The sequence below is a fragment of the Crocuta crocuta genome, unplaced genomic scaffold (assembly GCF_008692635.1).
Source record: "Crocuta crocuta isolate KB4526 unplaced genomic scaffold, BGI_CrCroc_1.0 scaffold186, whole genome shotgun sequence".
In the NCBI taxonomy this organism is placed as follows: Eukaryota; Metazoa; Chordata; class Mammalia; order Carnivora; family Hyaenidae; genus Crocuta; species Crocuta crocuta.
In genome coordinates this window covers 7588252-7608008 of record NW_027551569.1, presented here as the reverse complement: position 1 = coordinate 7608008, position 19757 = coordinate 7588252, and the positions used below count along the sequence as shown (strand labels likewise).

At 38.0% G+C, this 19757-nt stretch overlaps 1 protein-coding gene across 6 annotated transcripts in view; it reads left to right on the top strand.

The window, feature by feature from the left end:
• Positions 1-19757, top strand: part of ZNF410 (zinc finger protein 410) — a 50473-nt gene that overhangs the window by 10968 nt on the left and 19748 nt on the right. For 3 of the 6 annotated variants that reach the window (XR_013331725.1, XM_077750604.1, XM_077750602.1), the window contains exons 2-5: positions 2535-2700; positions 3673-3808; positions 7908-8126; positions 9322-9513. Coding sequence is in view for 5 of the 6 variants with exons in the window: in XM_077750604.1 (XP_077606730.1) it covers positions 2668-2700; positions 3673-3808; positions 7908-8126; positions 9322-9513 (580 nt within the window). In the remaining variant the exon portion in view is untranslated. Of the gene's footprint in view, positions 1-1025; positions 1087-2534; positions 2701-3672; positions 3809-7907; positions 8127-9321; positions 9514-19757 lie in introns of all 6 variants that reach the window. The other 3 variants (XM_077750606.1, XM_077750605.1, XM_077750603.1) reach the window with 2 other exon arrangements.

The following is a 19757-nucleotide window of genomic DNA, read 5'->3' as shown; positions in this document are numbered from 1 at the left end:
GAACTCAATTATAATATACATACCCATTTCTCATACATACCCAGAAAATGCTTATGTTAATTTTTTTTAAAGATTATCACTGAAACAAGGAACACCTGGGTGGCTCAGTCAGTTATGCATCTGACTCTTGGTTTTGGCTCAGGTCATGATCTTACAGTTCTTGAGATAGAGCTTGCCGTCAAGCCTCTTGGGCTCTGAGCTGACAGCACGGAGCCTGCTTGGGATTCTCTCTCCTTCTCTGCCCCTCCCCCGCTCACATGCACACGCTCTCTCTTTCAAAATAAATAAAAAAAGATTATCACTGAAATAAAAAGATATCATAGATAGCCATAAACCCTTGAGAAATGGTGACCTAGAGGTGGCTTTTAAGCTAGAAGAGAGAAGGGGCTTCCTTCTTTACATTGTTATTACAGCTTTGCAGAACTAAGATCTAGTATATGATTTTTCTCTTGTTCAGTGCACATATTCATAAACTTCATTTTTTTCATTTTTCATTAGGTAAGGGTAATAGAAATGCAGCCAGCACCATTCTTTTCTAAGAACCCTAACAAATATAAAGGAGAGTAAATAGTTGTCTAGTTTCTCAGAGATTTTATAATCCTGTAAACTCAAAGTTGGAGGATTCTTAAGGATAACCTAAACAAACATTTGGTAATTTCTTGGCTTCTTGAGATGAGCTGGAATTGGGGAAAAGAAATTCTTAAATCCTGGTGTTTCAAGATCAGATGTAGACAGATATAATCACTGGTCATGCCAGCCTGCTCTGTAGGTGTGAGTTCTGGTTCTGCAACTTAATAAGTTCTGGTTCTTAAACTTAACTTGAGTAAGTGATGTACTGAGCCTCAGTTCCTTCTGTGAACAAGAGGGATGGATAAACCACATTGAACTATTATGTATAGTGATTGCATAAGAAAAAACATGTGAAAGGAAAACTCAGGGATTTATTTTACTTGATTTTATGTGGGAAACTTAAAGGACATTTTCACTTACATCTTGTGAATTGTTTTTTTACGATGAAAATGAAGGTTTCTGGAAGCTAGCAAGGGGGAGAAGAAGGAACCAAAAGGACAATAAACATTTATTCAGGTACTGCTAAATGCCCTTTTTGTAGAGTAAGTCTGCTTTATTCTAACTTTCCAGTCAACCTTGGTATTAATTGAAAATTCCCATCCTGGGTACATTTGCACTGTATGGTTTGTTTATAGCAGTGCTCCCAATTTTAGCAACAATTGTACAAAATAAAGTGAACTCATTTGTCAGAGTTCTGAAAAAAAATTAAGCTATAAGAAAGTAAGAATTTTAATAATAGCAGAAAACAGCTGCATCAGGGTCCCAAGGGACTTTTGGGAAACACTGTTCAAATTTTCACTGTGTAACTACTTTTAGAAAGATGAGGAAATTGAGAAAAGAAAAGTAAGTCACTCCAGCCTGTACCACCTAACATAGCTACTGTTATAGTTGTGTAAATTTCCTTTTACTTTCCTCTTAACTAGCTTTAATAATAGCAAGCATATACTTCTGCATTTTGTTTTTGTAATTTAACATGCCATTAGCACTTTTTGTTGTTGCATTATTTTCATAACCATATTTTTAAGTGAAAGTGCCATAACCTCATTAACTATTCCCTGAGTGTTGGGTATGTATGTCTATTTATACCTTGCTTGCAGTTGTTTATTATTACAGATACTAACAAGAAATTCTTTGGGCTTATACCTTTTTCCGTTAAAAAATTTTTTTAATATGCTTTATTGTCAAGTTGGTTTCCATATAACACCCAGTGCTCATCCCAATAAGTGCCCTCCTCCATGCCCATCACCCATTTTCCCTTCTCCCCCACCCCCCATCAACCATCAGTTTGTTCTCAGTATTTAAGAGTCTTTTGTGGTTTGTCTCCCTCCCTCTCCTTAACAGTTTTTTCCCCTTCCCTTCCCTTATGGTCTTCTGTTAAGTTTCTCCTGTTCCGCATATGAGTGAAAACATATGATATCTGTCTTTCTCTGCCTGACTTACTTCATTTAGCATAATACCCTCGAGTTCCCATCAACGTTGCCACAAATGGCCAGATTTCATTCTTTCTCATTGCCATGTAGTATTCCATTGTATATATAAACCACATCTTCTTGCTCCATTTGTCAGTTGATCGATATTTAGACTCTTTCCATGATTTGGCTATTGCTGAAAGTGCTGCTGTGAACATTAGGGTACAAGTGCCCCTATGCATCAGCACTCCTGTATTTCTCTGGTAAATTCCTAGCAGTGCCATTGCTGGGTCATAGGGGAGCACTATTGTTAAACCTTTTTCCATTTTTAAGAACTTTTCTAAAATAGATTATTAGAAGTAGGAATTCTCCAAATACAAGTTTTAATGGATTTTGACATGTATTGGGCTTGTTCTATTTTAAAACAAGTGTTTTGAGCTGAATTCTTCATTCGCTTGCTAGTTGTGATTTTTGGATATGTGGAAAAGTGCCTTTGTTTATTTAGCTACATTTTTCCACTACTCTAATTCTTTCTCTCTCTTATTTTTTTTTTAGGCTCAGCACAGCATCTTAAAGGGAAAGCATAGCATTTCTAAAGGAATATGAGCATAAGAAGAAAGTGTCATTGACTCTGAATCAAATTTTTAACCTGTCCCCTGAGCAGCTATAGGATTTGGAAGCTGAATCAATGTTATCAGATGAGTTAGAATCCAAACCAGAGGTGAGCCAAGACAGCACTTTTTACTTATTTATTTTTATTTTTTTGTGGGCTATCTTCCAAAGTTTGTCCTTAGTTCAGGAGTCAGCAAACTTTCTGTAATGAGCCAGATAGTAAATAATTTAGGTTTTTGTGGGCCATATGGTTTTGATTGTAACTACTAGTTTATTATTTTTTCTATCACTAAGTACTTTCTCAAAAGTTTAAAAACTTTGTGTTTACCTATCACTTTTTAGATTTATTTAAGTGTAAGTTAGTATAAATCTAGGTAATTACATAATGACAGAATTTTTATGTATGGTATATATGTGTATGTATGTATCTATATGTAAATTTTTACTACCACAACCATTTTTAAATTAATTTTATATATGTCTGAAAGTGTTTTCTTCCTAAATGTGATTAGATTATTTAAACATTTTTTATTTTTATTCATTTTTCTCACTTAAATTTTAGTACATCTGTGTTGCATAGTGGAAAGAAAGGTCAATGAATTTGGAATCAGGGTACATGAGTTTGAAGACTCTTACTTCTCCTAAGTAGTCATGTGACCTTACACAAGTCATTTGATGTCTTCAACTTGATCCCCTGTCTTTAAAATACCATGTTCAATCTTATTGAATTATACTGAGGATTAAATGAGCCACTACACAAAAAAAGTGCTTTGTAAAATGTAATCAGTACAATGCAGTTGACTTTTTAATAGCCTTCATTTAAAAATATAATTGTTTTTATATTTTCTCTGATGGAATGTGATAGAGGTTAATTATATAATTCAGCTTTTCTTTAGAACAGTGTACTTGATAACAATAACTTTAAGTGTTATTTTGTAGTTAATCTAGTTTTTCTATGAATGTGGTTGAAACTAGCAAGCAATGAAGACTTAATTACATTATCAACGTTTGGTAAATTCAATGGTTTAGATTCATTCCTAACAACTTGTATGTTTCAATATTGTCTCCCCCACACCCTCAGCTCCTGGTACAGTTTGTTCAGAATACGTCCATCCCATTGGGACAGGGGCTAGTGGAATCGGAAGCTAAAGACATTACTTGCTTGTCCCTCCTTCCGGTGACTGAGGCCTCAGAATGCAGTCGGCTAATGTTACCAGGTAAAAATTAAGATCATAAGAAATAAGATAAGCAAGTCTTAAGGGCTTAGTCTGCTCTGTGATACTGATGAGATGGGATATCTGGTAGCAACTGTAAAAATTAGGAATCATGGAGAATAAGCAACCAGGGAAGTCACAAGTGCATTTGTAGTTTGAGCCATAGTAATGGATAGGATCATTCACCGAATGTGAGAGTGAGGAGAAAAGACCAAGGTGGAACTCCCTATTCAAGGTACAGGGTAAAACAGGAGAGTCAGTGTGTCAGATGCTTCTAAGAGGCCCAGGAGATAGGGACTGTTCCAATGAGATAGGGCCAATGAGGCCATTGTTGACCTTGGCAGGACCTGTTCCCTGGAAAGGGAGTGGAAAGCCAGGCTGCAGTGGGTCAAGGTATCCGTGCAAGCTAAGTGTAGTTGAGGAAGTAAATACACTTTCTAAAGGCTCTCTTGCTAGGGGAGGAAAAAGAGGACATAAGGTAGATGGCAGAATTCTTTTTTAAGGTCTAAAATATTTGAGGATGGTTTTATGCTAAGAGGAAAGGGCAATTAGAGAAGCTGCAGACAGAAAGAATGGATAATTAGTGGGGAGTCTCCAGGAGAGGTAGGAGGAGGTAGAATGCTGATCGTAGGTAGTGAGATTAATTTTGGATGGGGAGAAGGAGATCCTATCACTTGACTGTTAGAAAGGTGAGCATTGTTTTTGGGTGTAATGAATTTTTTATTTTCTGGAAATTGGAATATTTAAAATTTGGAATACTATAAAACCTTGGTTTGTGAGCATAATTTGTTCTGGAAACATGTTTGTAATCCAAAGCACTTATATATCAAAGTGGATTACCCCATAAGAAATAATGGAGACTCAGATGATTCATTCCACAACCCAAAATATTCATATAAAAATGATTACAATACTGTAGTATAATACAAAATAATAAAATACAAAATGTAAAGAAAAATAAACAAAGTAACCTGCACTCACCTTTGAAAACCTTCATGGTTGGTGTGAGTGAGAGAGACCAGAGAGAGAAGGGTTATTGTGTAGGATGACTTTTCACTGTCACTTATGGAATCACTACTATCTACTGGTTCAATGAAATCTTTTTTTTCGTGCAATTTTAACAAAGAATCTATCCAATGGTCTAGAATGAAACAAAGTATTCCGAAGCTTATTGTGTATGGAAAAGCAAAGGACTGACTGTCCATGGGTGCTTTGAGGTGACAAAAAATACACTAGTGCCAGCTGTGGGCACCTTCCAGTGTTCTGAAAAGTCACTGATTTCTGACAAACACCGTGGCCTGAGACCGAGCATCTGAGCATGGGAGGCGATCACCCACAATCCCACAGCAAGCAAGTGAATGAGAGAGAGAGAGAGAGAGAGGGAGAGAGAAGAACCATTGGCTTAGTTATGATCATGTAATGTTCGGTGTCACATGCTACTCGTATTGCAAACATTGTTCGTTTGTCAAGTTAAAATTTAGTAGAAATGTTTGCTTGTCTTGCAGAACACTCACAGAACAAGTTACTCATAATGTATTGATATTAAATCAGGGCAGGGGCACCTATTGGTGATTGGTGATAGCTTATATGTTACAAAGTCTTCTGGTTACTTCTGGTGTCCTGTTTTGATTTTTTGAAGTGACTTTAAAATATTTTTCAATGTTTACAGATTCAAGAAGGGCAGATATATTCAACCAACCAATGTTGACTTAAGGTTTCGGTATCTAGCCCCCTAGCTTTCCCATATCTTCTATATTCAGCTCCTGTTTTTTGACTGGTATGTTTGAGTCCAAATTCTTCTGGATTTTCAAACTGTATAAATTTCCATGTGCTAATAAGTTTTGATTTTTATTAAGCATAAAAAATTTTTTTCTCTCCCAATTTTAATTTGTTGAATATTTTAGCAATAAATGAAGTGAAATAATGAAGGAACAAAAGCATCAATATTCTTTTCTACATTAACTTTTAGTTTTAATTTTGATGAAAAGTATTTTACTTATTTTTTATTTTTTTAATAAGTTTTTATTTATTGGGGCTCCTAGGTGGCTGAATTGGTTAAGCACCAACTCCTGATTTTGGCTCAGGTCATGATTTCACGGTTTGTGGGTTCGAGCCCTGTGTTGGCCTCTATACTGGCAGTGTGGAGTCTGCTTGGGATTCTCTCTCTCTCCCTATCTCTGCTCCTCCCCTGGTCATGCTCTCTCTCTCTTTCAAAAGAAATAAAAACTTAAAAATTTTTTTATATTCATTTAAGTAATCTCTACACCCATTGTGGGGTTCAGACTCATGACCCTGGGATCAAGAGTCACTTGCTCTTTGGACTCAGCCAGCCAGGCACTCTGATTAAAAATATTTTAGATAACCAGTTATCAGTAATAATAAATGAAAACCCATGTACTTCCCAGTTCATAAAACAATATTACAAACACAAACGTATCTGCATGTACCTCCTTGACCTTATTCCTCTCCTTCTTAAGTATATGTGTATCATTCCATGAATGATATATGTTTTCTTTTTAGTTGGGGAATGTGATAGATACAGAAAAATCTAAAATCATATGCTTATGCATTTTTTTTGTTTTTAATTTTTTTTAATGTTTTATTGATTTCTGAGAGAGAGAGACAGCATGAACAGGGGAGGGTCAGAGAAAGAGGGAGACACAGAATCCGAAACAGGCTCCAGGCTCTGAGCTAGCTGTCAGCATAGAGCCCAATGCGGGGCTCAAATCCACAAACGGTGAGATCATGACCTGAGCCAAAGTCGGACACTTAACCAACTGAGCCATCCAGGTGCCATGCTAGTGCATTTTGAGGAATTGTTATAAAGAAGATACCTACCACCTATTCAAGAAGTAGGACCTTGCCAGCTCCCATGCCCTCCCTGGGTTCCTTCCTGTTTTTCAATAGGTCACCACTATCCTCAATTTTTTAACCGTTATTTGTTTTCTAAGTTCAACTACCCAGGTCTAAGCAATGCAGTTTAATCTCAGGTGTTTTTAGGCTTTAAATGAATGAAACTGTTTGAATGTTCGTTTTTGTGCCTTTCTTCTGTTACTGTATAGTTGTGAGATTAATCTTTGGGTGTATAACTGTGGTTGGTTTGGTTTCATTGCTGTATAGTGTTCTGTTATGTGAGTGTAACCACAACTTTATCCATAACACTGTTGATGAATATTTAGTTATTTTCCAGTGTTGTACTATGACAGACAATGCTGCTCTGAACTTTATTAGATTTTTGTGTGTGTATGATAACCTATACATAACCTAAGGTTTACCGTTTTAACCAGTTACCCATTTTAACCATTTAAATTTACCATTTAGCCAGTTCTGTAGCATTAAGTACATTCATGTTGTGCTATTTCATTAGGCTTTGAAATGGCAATACTGTCTCTAGGCTTCCACTTTCATTCCTGTAATCTTATTTGTTATCTCCTTTTTAAAAAAAGGGAAGAAAATTACCTGCCTTTTATAAAGATGAATGAAATTCCTGAAGACATTGGATGCTTTGGCACTGTAATGCAGTTGCTCATTTTATTGCAACCAAAACCTTTGTAAATTTATCCCTGCCCTTAGAATAAAGTTGTAGAGAACAAGTCTTCTGTATTATGTCTTTACATTTCAGTGTAAACCCAGAAGTATAATAAAACATATTGGTGATTCTATAAAATTTTAATTATTTCTCAGGCTGTGATTTTTCCCTCTAATGACTCAACAGAGCTGTCACATGCTATAAAAATTAAAGGGAGAGACTTCTTCTCAAGAAAAATAAAACTTTAGATCCATTCTTGAGTTAGTATTCATTGTATAACTATATTTTTCAAGGGAAAAGTACTGACTTCTGGCCTCAAAGACAAATGTCTGTAAATGTCCAAATGTGGATGGTTGGTTACTGCCAAGTGTCAGATGAGTCTATCCTTCACATTTTGGCTGACTCCCTTTCAGACTTAAAGTTATCTCTTTGTTCTTTCCTGAGGCCGATTTTGTATTTGTAAAATAATGCTGCTGCATAAGGGATGTCATAAGGGTATTAGGTGCTGTGTTTCAGCAGTGAGCTCCTTGGAGATAGGTGCTACATAAAGCCATGGTATTTTCCCTTTGCTAGATGATACTCCAAGTCATACAAACTCCTCCAAGGAGGTCCCTTCCTCGGCTGTGTTGAGAAGCCTTCAGGTGAATGTGGGCCCAGACGGAGAAGAGACGAGGGCTCAGACTGTACAGAAGTCCCCGGAGTTTTTGTCCACTCCTGAGTCTCCTAGCTTGTTGCAAGATCTACAGCCAAGTGATAGCACTTCTTTTATTCTTCTTAACCTAACAAGAGCAGGTATTCTTTCTCCTTTTCTGAACTGTGCTAATGCTTAAGAAAAAAACTAGGGGTGGGGCATATTTAATTCAGTTGTACTTATAATGGAAAGAAGTCTTATTTTTATTATTTTAGAGAATTGGTATAGTCTGGTGATCAGTTGAATGTGTAGAGGGAGAAGGCAGATCCTAGAATGACTCAGAAGTTTCTTGTTTGGGAAATTAGGTTGTTGCATTCAGCAAGATAACCCAAGAACAGGGTTTGTGGGAAGGATGATTAGTTCCAGTTTGTGCTAATTGATATTAGTGTCTCAGAGGGACATTCATGAGGAGGTATTCTTTAGAGAGTTAGAAATAGGAATCTAGAATTTGAGAATTTCTTGTGTGAAGTAAGTTATTTTGGTGCTTATCAGCATTCAGGAAATGTATAAAACAGCAAACATGGAATCTTTGATTCAGGAGCATAAATAGAATGGTAGAAAATCTAGGATCCTGAAAAAAAAAACAACACATAAAAGGGTAACAGAAGAATGGTAAGGAGTTGCTAGGCAGAGATAAAGAAAACAAGGAGAGCGGTGTGGGAGAAGCCAAGAGAGGAAAAGATCTTAAAGAAGAAACGTAGTACAAATACCACAAGATGGGATAATGAGAGAGGGCTGGGAAGTGTCTATCAGGTGACCTCTGCAAGAGCACTTGTTGCTGAGGTAGTGGAGGTGTGGAGGCCAGGGTTAGAGGTGGGGAGTGGATAGCGGGTGAGAAAGCGGATACAAAAGTTAGAAGTTACGCTTGTTTAGGAAACTTGACTGTGAGACACTGAATAGCTAGAGAAGTACAGGGATTTTCTCTTCTGGTTAAAAATAAAAATGGGCGAGACAGATTTAAAGGCTATAAAAAGGGAGGTTGTAAGGTGGCCAGTAGGGATGAATGGCTTGCAGATGGCAGAGAGGAGGTAACTGAAGGTTAGGGTCAGCATTCTAGAGGTGAGGGTTAGCTTGTTTGCCAGGGAGGACAGCTTTGCCCCAGAAGCAGGAGGAGGTAAGAAAGACAAGCCTGTTGGCTGGGAGTGGAAAAGTGATAAACTAATGTAGGAGAACAGAAGCTTGAGGTGAGAGGTGAAAATCTGGAATAGCTGATTTCAGGACACATGTATCTGAGGCAGGGATGATAAAAGGATTACTTGATGGGTAACTTTAATATATCTTCTTTGTTTCTTCCAGGTCTGGGCTCTTCAGCTGAGCACTTAGTATTTGTACAAGATGAGGCAGAGGATTCAGGGAATGATTTCCTCTCCAGTGAGAGCACGGACAGTAGTATTCCATGGTTCCTCCGGGTGCAGGAATTGGCTCATGATAGTTTGATTGCTGCTACTCGTGCACAACTGGCAAAGAATGCAAAAACCAGCAGCAATGGTGAGACCCCTGTGGAGTTCTGTTCATTTCTGGTATTCTGTGTGCAGATTTTGATAATGCAATGGCTGTATTTCAAGTTGACTGTAATCCAGGTTATTTTATTGGTGAGGGCAGAAGGCTAGAAATGTGTAAATTGTCTTATTTTCTGTAAAATAATATAGCCATGCTAGATTCATATGCAAAATGTAGTTATGCTAGCATCCTCAATTGCCAGCTTTGAATAATGTACAGAGCCCCTTTGAAGGGAAAATATTTCCCAGATCTTGATGTTATCTTGAATTGTTTTTATTGTAATGTTCCCTATACTTAGAGATTTTATATGATTTGAAAATCAAAACAGTTTCACCAACTAATAGAAGTAAAGCTACAAAACCAATGAAAACAAAGAGTTAATATTCAGTCAGTGTGGCAGCTAATGATATTTTGCTGAAACTGAATTGCTACTCATTGCAATTTAGAAATTTTAGTAGCTATGGCTGCCTTTTTTGTCAGGGGGAACCAGTTCATCTTATGACTAATATCCAAACAGGCTGTAGTGCTATTTCTTTCTTTCTTTTTTTTTTTAATATCATTTATTGTTAAATTGGCTTCCATACAATGCCCATTGCTTGTAGTCCTATTTCTTTTGAGTTCAGCATGCCTGTATTACTTACTTTGTGCCACTTTTCTCTATCTAGTAATTTTCAAATGTTATCCTTGAACCATCAGCATCACCTGGAAACATAGAAATGCCAATTGTCAGCTTTCATCCTACTAAATTAGAAACATGCACTCTTTTAGTGAGCCCTCTCTGTGGCTCCAGCACATGTTAAAACTTGAGAACCAGGACTCTATTTAAAGCACTCTGGGGGCGCCTGGGTGGCTTAGTCAGTTAAGCGTCCGACTTTTGCTTAGGTCATGATCTCACGGTTCGTGGGTTCGGGCCCCGCGTCGGGCTCTGTGCTGACTGCCAGCTCAGAGCCTGGAGCCTGTTTCAGTCTGTGACTCCCTCTCTCTCTGACCCGCCCCTGCTCACGCTGTCTCTCTCTCTCTCTCCTATTTATTAAATAAAAAACATTAAAAAAAATTTAAAGCACTCTGAAACGAGTCCACAACCTTTACTTATGCCACAATAGTTTTTGTTTTAGAGCTGCTTCTATACTTCTCTTTAATCTGTGACAATTAAGGTACTACAGCAAATTATTAAGGTACACACTATCATTATCACAAACCAAATTTAAGCCCTGAAATCTTATATTGGTAACTAGCTGTTGAGAATACGTGCAGATGATCTAGAATATGCTTATGATTATTTTGTGATTAACATGCAAGTGAAAATTAAAAATTAAAAACTCTGGGGCGCCTGGGTGGCTCAGTCGGTGAAGTGTCCAACTTTGGCTCAGGTCATGATCTCATGGTTCTTGGGTTCGAGCCCCGTGTCGGGCTTTGTGCTGACAGCTAACTCACAGCCTGGAGCCTGCTTCAGATTCTGTGTCTCCCTCTCTCACTGACCCTCCCCTCCTCATGCTGTCTCTCTCTCTCTCAGAAATAAAAATAAAACATAGGCAAAAAAAATTAAAAACTTTCTCATTCAGGGGCACCTGGGTGGCTTAGTCATTTAAGCTCAGATCATCATCTCCCAGTTTGTGAGATAAAGCCCTGCGTCAGGCTCTGTGCTGACAGTGTGGAACCTCCTTGTGATTCTCTCCCTCTCTTCTCTGCCCCTCCCCTGTGCTTGTATGCGCACTCGCGCTCTCTCAAAGTAAATAAATAAAAACTTAAAAAAAAAAAAACTTTCTCGTACAGAACTGAAGGATTCCTGAGAATACTTCAGAATATTCCAGTTTTAAAAACATTAACCTAAATCTTTCCTGTATAGAGAACTCCAAACTACCTTTTTAAAAAAAGTTTTTCTTTAAATTCCAGTTAGTTAATATAGAGTGTAATACTAATTTCAGGTGTACAGCATAGTGATTCAGTATTTTCATACATCACCCAGTGGTCATCACAATAAGTGTACTCCTTAATCCCTATCAACTATTTCACCCATCACCCCACCCATCTCCCCTCTGGTTACCATCAGTTTGTTCTCTATAGTTAAGAATCTGTTTTTTTGGTTTGCCTTTCTCTCTTTTTACCCCCTTTGCTTTTTTGTTTTGTTTTCTAAAATTCAACCTGTGAGTGAAATCATACAGTATTTGCCCTTCTCTGACTTATTTCATTTAGCATAATACTCTTTAACTCCATCCATGTCATTGCAAAGAGAACTTCAAACTTCTGTTAGTTTCAAAATAATCAGTTCTGCTTTAACTACTGTAGTGCTGCTTAGCATGGTCCATTTTACTATTTTGGGGGCTCTAAAGTTCAGATTCTTACTGAGATGCTTTTCCTAATCTGTGGATCTCAAAACCTTCAGCATCTCTTTGCATTAAGGAAGTAGTGTTGTATGTGCCATTTAGAAGCTGTGTGGGGAGGGAGCTTGGGATTTGGAATCTGGAGACCTGGAATCCAGACTTGGTGCTGTCATTAGGTAGTTCTCTGCCTGGGGAATTTAAACTCTTTACCTTCAGTTTTCTCTTGTTCAGAGCATAGAGATCAAGCAGCTTACCAGATTTGGTTGTTTTAGATATTTAAATAAGATTCTGTCTGGGAAATGCTTTTATAAAGCAAAGCATTCTGTGGATGTTTTCATTACTCTCAAAATATGTTACCTTACTACCTAAACAACTACCTCGTATGATAGAATATAAAGTCAGCCCAAATATATGACGATCCTCTATTTTGTCAATGAGATGATTCCATAAAACCTTTTTGGGGGGGCTAACTTAAATATCTAAACCTTTAGCCATGTAGATAAAATTAAACATTGTAAGTTTTGTTTTTTGAAAATTTTATTAATTAGTTGTTTATTTATATATTGTCAAGTTAGCTAACATACAGTATAGTCTTGGCTTCAGGAGTAGATTCCCATGATTCATCACTTACATATAATACCCAGTGCTCATCCCAACAATTGCTGTCCTCAATGCCCATCACCCATTTTCCCCAGCCCCCCAAACTCTACTCCTATCAACCCTCAGTTTGTACTCTGTATTTAAGAGTCTTATGGTTTGCCTCCCTCTCTGTATCTTATGTTTCCTTCCCTTCCCCTATGGTCTTCTGTTAACTTTCTCACCTTCCACAAAGGAATGAAATCATATGGTATCTGTCTTTCTCTGACTTATTTCACTTAGCATGATACCTTCCAGTTCCATCCATGTTGTTGCAAATGGCAAGATTTCATTCTTTTTCATTGTTGAGTAGTATTCCATTGAATATATAAACCACATCTTTATCCATTCATCAATCGACAGACATTTGGGCTCTTTCCATAATTTGGCTAGGGCTGAGAGTGCTGCTATAAACAGTGGGGTACATGTGCCCCTATGAATCAGCACTCCTGTATCCTTTGGACAAATTCCTAGTAGTGTTACAGCTGGGTTGAAGGGTAATTCTATTTTTAATTTTTTGAGGAACTGCCATACTGTTTTCCAGAGTGGCTGCACTAGTTTACATTCCCACCAACAGTGCAGGAGGGCTCCCATTGTCCACATCCTTGCCAACATCTGTTATTTCCTAACTTGTTAATTTTAGCCACTCTGACCAGTGTGAGGTGATATCTTAATGTGCTTTTGATTTGTATTTCCCTGATGATGAGCAATGTTGAGTATCTTTTTATGTGTGTTTGCCATCTGGATGTCTTCTTTGGAAGAGTGTCTATTCATGTCTTCTGCCCATTTCTTCATTGGATTATTTGTTTTTCAGGTGTTGATTTTGGTAAATTCTTCATAAATTTTTGAAGCTAACCCTTTATCCAATATGTCATTTGCAAATATCTTCTCCCATTTTGTAGGTTGCATTTTAGTTTTGTTGATTATTTCCTTTGCTGTGCAGAAGCTTTTTATCACAATGAGGTTCCAGTAGTTCATTTTTGCTTTTATTTCCCTTGCCTTCAGAGACATGTCAGGTAAGAAGTTGCTGTGGCCAAGGTCAGCGTTTGCTGCCTGTTTTCTCCTATAGGATTTTGATGGTTTCCTGTTTCACATTTAGGTCTTTCATCCATTTTTTATTTTTTTTGTGTGTGTATGTGTATGGTGTAAGAGAATAGTCTAGTTTCATTCTTCTGCATGTTGCTGTCCAGTTCTCCCAGCACTATTTGCTAAAAAGACTGTCTTTTTTCCATTGGATACTCTTTCCTGCTTTGTCAAAGATTAGTTGGCCATACATTTGTAGGTCCAATTCTGGGTTCTCTATTCTATTTCATTTGTCTGTGTGTCTGTTTTTGTGCCAATACCATACTGTCTTGATGATTAACAGCTTTGTAATACAGGCTAAAGTCTAGTATTGTGATGTCTCCAGCTTTGATTTTCTTTTTTAACATTACTTTGGCTATTTGGGGTCTTTTCTGATTCCATAAAAACTTTAGGATTGTTTGTTCTAGCTCTGTGAAAAATGCTGTGCTATTTTGATTGGGATTACATTAAATGTGTAGATTGCTTTGGGTAGTATCGACATTTTAACAATATTTGTTCTTCCAATCCATGAGCGTGGGTTGTTTTTCCATTTCTTTGTGTCATCTTCAATTTCTTTCATAAGCTTTCTATAGTTTTCAGCATACAGATATTTTACCTCTTTGGTTAGGTTTATTCCTAGGTATTTTATGGTTCTTGATGCAGTTGTAAATGGGATCTATTCCTCTTTCTGTTGTTTCATTATTGGTGTATAAAAATGCAACTTATTTCTGTACATTGATTTTGTATCCTGCGACTTTGCTGATTTCATTCATCAGTTCTAGCAGTTTTTTGGTGGGGTCTTTCAGGTTTTCCCTGTAAAGTATCATGTCATATGCAAAAAGTGAAAGTTTGACTTCTTCTTTGACAATTGGATGCCTTTTATTTCATTTTGTTGTCTGATTGCTGAGGCTAGGACTTCAACACTACGTTAAACAACAGTGGTGAGAGTGGGCATCCCTGTTGTGTTCCTGATCTCAAGGGGAAAGCTCTTAGTTTTTCCCCATTGAGGATGATGTTAGCTGTGGGCTTTTCATATATTGCTTACGATATGTTCTTTATTTGACTTTCTTGAGGGTTTTTTTATTAAGAAAGGATGCTGTATTTTGTCAAATGCTTTTTCTTCCTCTGTTGACAGGATCATATGGTTCTTATCCTTTCTTCTATTAATGTGATGTATCACATTGATTGATTTGCAAATATTGAACAAGTCCTGCAGCCAGGAATGAATCCCACTTGATCATGGTGAATAATTCTCTTAATATATTGTTGAATTTGATTTGCTAGTATCTTGTTGAGAACTTTTGCATCCATATTCATCAGGAATATTGGCCTGTAATTCTCTTTTTTAGTGGGGTCTTTGTCTGCTTTGGGAATCAAGGTAATACTGGCTTCATAGAAGGACTCTGGAAGCTTTTCTTCCATTTCTATTTTTTCAAACAGCTTGAGAAGAATGAGTGTTAACTTTGCTTTTATTCTTTTTTTACTAATTATTTTCTTAATTGGGGCGCCTGGGTGGCTTAGTCGGTTAAGCGTCCGACTTTTGCTTAGGTCATGATCTTGCGGTTCGTGGGTTCGAGCCCTGCGTCGGACTCTGTGCTGACTGCCAGCTCAGAGCCTGGAGCCTATTTCAGAGTCTGTATCTCCCTCTCTCTCTGACCCTCCCCTGCTCACGCTGTCTCTCTCTCTCTCTCCTAAAAATAAATAAAAAAATAAAAAAAAAATTAAAAAAAAAAACTAATTATTTTCTTAATTTATTTTTGAGACAGAAGGGAGCATGAGCAGGGAGGGGGAGAGAGAGAGAGGGAGACACAGAATCTGAAGCAGATTCCAGGCTCTGAGCTGTCAGCACAGAGCCTGAAGTGGGGCTCGAACTCACAAACTGCGAGATCATGACCTGAACTGAAGTTGGTTCTTCAGCTGAAGAACTTAACCAACCGATCCACCCAAGCACCCCTTAACTCTGCTTTAAATGTCTGGTAGAATTCCCCTGAGAAGCCACCTGGCCCAGGACTCTTACGTATTGGGAGATTTTTAGTAATTCGGTTTTTTCACTGGTTATGGGTCTGTTCAAATTTTCTGTTTCTTCTCCTTTGAATTTTGGTAGTGTGTGGGTGTCTAAGAATTTGTCCATTTCTTCCAGATTGTCTAGTTTGTTGGCATATAAGTTTTTTATAGTATTTTCTAAAAATTATTTGTATTTCTGTGGTGTTCATTGTGATCTCTCCTCTTTCATTTGTGATTTTATCAGTTTGAATCCTCTATTCTTTTTGAGAAGTCTGGCTAGGGGTTTATCAATTTTGTTTATTTTTTTGAAAAACCAGCTCTTAGATTCATTGATCTGTTCTGCTGTTTTTTTTTATTCTACATTTATTTCTGCTCTATTATTATAATAATAATCTTTATTATTTCTTTTCTGCTGGCTTTGGGCTTGGTTAGGTTATGTATTTGGGACCTTTTTTGCTTCTTGAGATAGGCCTGAATTGCAGTGTATTTTCCTTTTAGGACTGCCTTTGCCGCATTCCAAAGGGTTTGGACTGTCATGTTTTCATTTCCATTTGCTTCCATATATTTTTAAATTTATTCTTTAATTTTCTAGTTGACCCATTCATTCTTTAGTAGGATGTTCTTTAACCTCCATGTATTTGGGGGCTTTCCAGATTTTTTCTTATGGTTGATTTCAAGTTTCATAGCATTGTGATCTGAAAATATGCATGGTATGATCTCAAATCTTTTATATTTGTTGAGGGCTGCTTTGTGACCCAGTATGTGATCTATTTTGGAGAATGTGACATGTGCACTTGAGAAGAAGAATGTGTATTCTGGTGCTTTAGGATAAAAAGTTCTGAATATATCTTTTAAGTCCATCTGGTTCAATGTGTCATTCAGAGCTGTTGTTTCCTTGTTGATTTTCTGCCTAGATTATCTGTGTAGGTGGAGTATAAAAGTCCCCTATAACTACAGTATTATTATCTATACATGTGTTTATGTTTGTGATTAATTTATATTTTGGGTGTTTCCACTTTTGGGGCATAAATATTTATAAATGTTAGCTCTTCTTGATGGATAGACTCTTTAATTATGCTATAGTGTCCTTTGTCTCTTGTTACACCTTTGTTTTAAAATCTAGTTTGTCTGATATAAGTATGGCTACTCAGTTTTCTTTTTACTTCCAGTAGCATGATAGATGGTTCTTCAGCCCCTCACTTTCAATCTGAAGGTGTCCTCAAGTCTAAAGTGAGTCTCTTGTAGGCAGCATATAGGTGGATCTTGTTTTTTTTTTTTCTGTTCTGATATCCTGTATCTTTTGATTGGGGCATTTAGTCCGTTTACATTCAGAGTGATTATTGAAAGGTACAGATTTAGTGCCATTGTGTTCTCTGTAGGTTTCATGTTTGTGGTGACATCTCTGGTCCGTTGTAGTCTTTGCTGCTTTCCACTCACTGAATCCCCCTTAGGATCTTCCGCAGGGCTAGTTTAGTGGTCATGAACTCCTTTAGTTTTTGTTTGTCTGGGAAGGCCTTTATCTCTCCTTCTATTCTGAATGACAGCCTTGCTGGATAAAGGATTCTTGGCTGCATATTTTTCCTGTTTAGCACAGTGAATATTTCCTGCCACTCCCTTCTGGCCTACCAAGTTTCAGTGGACAAGTCTGCTACCCTTATGTTTCTACTCTCATAAGTTAAGATCTGTTTGTCCCTNTTAAAAAAATTCAAAAAAAAAAAAAAAAGATCTGTTTGTCCCTGGCTGCTTTCAGAATTCTCTCTTTATCTATGTATTTTGCCAGTTTCACTATATGTTGATATGATGTTGACCTGTTTTTGTTGATTTTGAAGGGAGTTCTCTGTGCGGACTTGGATGTCTGCTTCCTTCCCCAGATTTAGGTAGTTCTCAGCTATAATTTGTTCAAATAAACCTTCTGACCCTTTCTCTTTATGTTGTTCTTCTTCTGTAACTGCTATGATAATGGATATTATTTCCTTTCATTGAATCACTTAGGTGTCTAATTCTCCCCTTGTGCTCTAGTAGTTTCCTATCCCTCTTATTTTTCAGCGTCATCATTTTCCATAAGTTTATCTTCCATTTCACCTCTTCTCTTCTCTGCTTCTTCCATCCTTGCTGTCACTGCATCTAGTTTATTTTGTATCTCATTTACAGCATTTCTTAATTCATTGTTAACTATTTCTTAGGTCTTTGCTCTCTGCAGCAGTAGATTGTCTACAGTCTTCTATGCTCTTTTCAAGCCCAGCTATTAGTCTTATGATTGTTATTCTAAATTCTTGTTCAGATATATTGTTTATATCTGTTTTGAGCAATTCTCTGGCTGTCATTTCTTCCTGGAATTTCTTTTGAGGAGAATTCTTCCATTTCATCATTTTGGCTAGGTCCTGTCTTTTATGTGTTTTAATAGCTTGTTATGTGTCCTGCACCTGCGAGTATTATATTAAAAAGGGGTCATACACTGTCCAGGGACTGGCACTTCAGGAACTATTTCTGGAGTGTGTTGCATGCACTCTGTTGTTGAGTATTTGGCTGTTCTCTCCTACTGCTCATAGTGGTGCATTGTTTGGACATTCTACCAGGTGTGCTTTGATGTATTTGAAGTAACCATGGAAAAAAGGAAAGCAGAGGGATGGGGAGCCTTATTCCATACAAAGAGAGGAATCGAAAAGGTGAAAAACAAAACAAAACAAAACAGGCAGAGAATCAAAGAAACTATAAGGCTTAATCCAGAGAGAGAGAGAGAGAGAAAGAGGGAGGAAAATGAAGAAGGAGATACAGAAAAGGTATAAAAAGATTAGAGTTAAAATGCCTGATTAAACAAACAACCAGAACAGAGAAAGAAAAAAAGAAAGAAAAAAAAAATTTTTGCACACATACACACACACACACTAAGATCAACCAAAAATCAAATCAGAAACTATGAGCCTGATTTCAAAGGGGGAAGGGGGAAAAAAGAGGAGGATAGAAAGAAAGAGAAGGGAAAAGGGAAGGAAAGAAAAGAGAAAACAACAGCAACAACAGACTGACATATAAAACTGCAAGCCAGTTGTCTGTTGGGGCCTGGGACGGGCGGCCGTGCTGGTCTGCTGGAGAGGCCATCTGGTTCAGTTAGGGTCAGTCTGGTTTGGTCAGTGTCAGTCCCACTCTGGTAGATAAGCATTTGCCAGGCACAGAGGGGTGGGTTTGGTGTAAGTTGGTTGCCTCCACTGTGGGCTGCTGTCATGTTCCCTGAGGCCCCACTGTGTTGGTGATGGGGAGAAAAATGGCAACACCCCAGTTTATTCTCCCCAAACCAGGTGTCTCAAACCACAGTGTTCAGGCAGCCCTCACAGAATAGCACAGTGGGTGACTTGTCCTTCTCCACAGTCTCCCAGGCCTCCTATGCTCTCAGCTGGGATCAAAACCCGGTGTCTTAAAGGGTCCTGCTCCATGCAGACTAGTTCTGGGGTAGCGCCGCTCTGCCTAGCCGACTCACGGCCTCTGGCTGGCAGGTGCCTGCAGAATCTTTTGTCTTTGGTGGGGGGTTAATATACCCTCTTCTCACAGTACTCGAGGGAAGGGACTATTCTCTCCCAGTGCATTCCCTGAGATTATTACCACACCCCAGGGCTGGCTGCCCTTCCCCCCAAGACATGAACACATGGGGATAGCTCTGGTGCAGAGCCGGGAAAGTCGTGAACCCCTGAAAACTCTGATCTTCATTCCTAAGGCTGTTTGCAAAGTAGAAACTTCTTTATTTCTTGTTCCCCACATGATCTGGAGAGGTTTTTCGTTTGTCCAAACAGAATATCATGCTTCCTTTACCTCTTTCTCTTCCTTTTCTCTCTCAACAGAAGGGCTCTCCTCCCTTCCATGCCTATGCTGCCCACCATTTTATCTTTCTCAATTCACAAACACACACCTCTGTCCTGCCAAGCTGTCTCCATTCACCTGTGGAGATTTTTCTGTGATTCTGCAGTCTATATTCCTGAGTGTTTTAAGTATTCTGACCTAAGTACAGCTGTGTTTGAGGGATGAGGGAAATTCGGGTCCCCCTACTTCTCTGCCATCTTAACTCCAACCTGAAATTTTTATTATTTTGATTATACTTGCATTTAACATTTTTTAAAATTTATTTTGAGAGACAGTGGCAGAGAGAGTGGGGGAGGGACAGAGAGAGGGAGAGAGAGGATCCCAAGCAAATTCTGTGCTGTTGGTACAGAGCCCACCTTA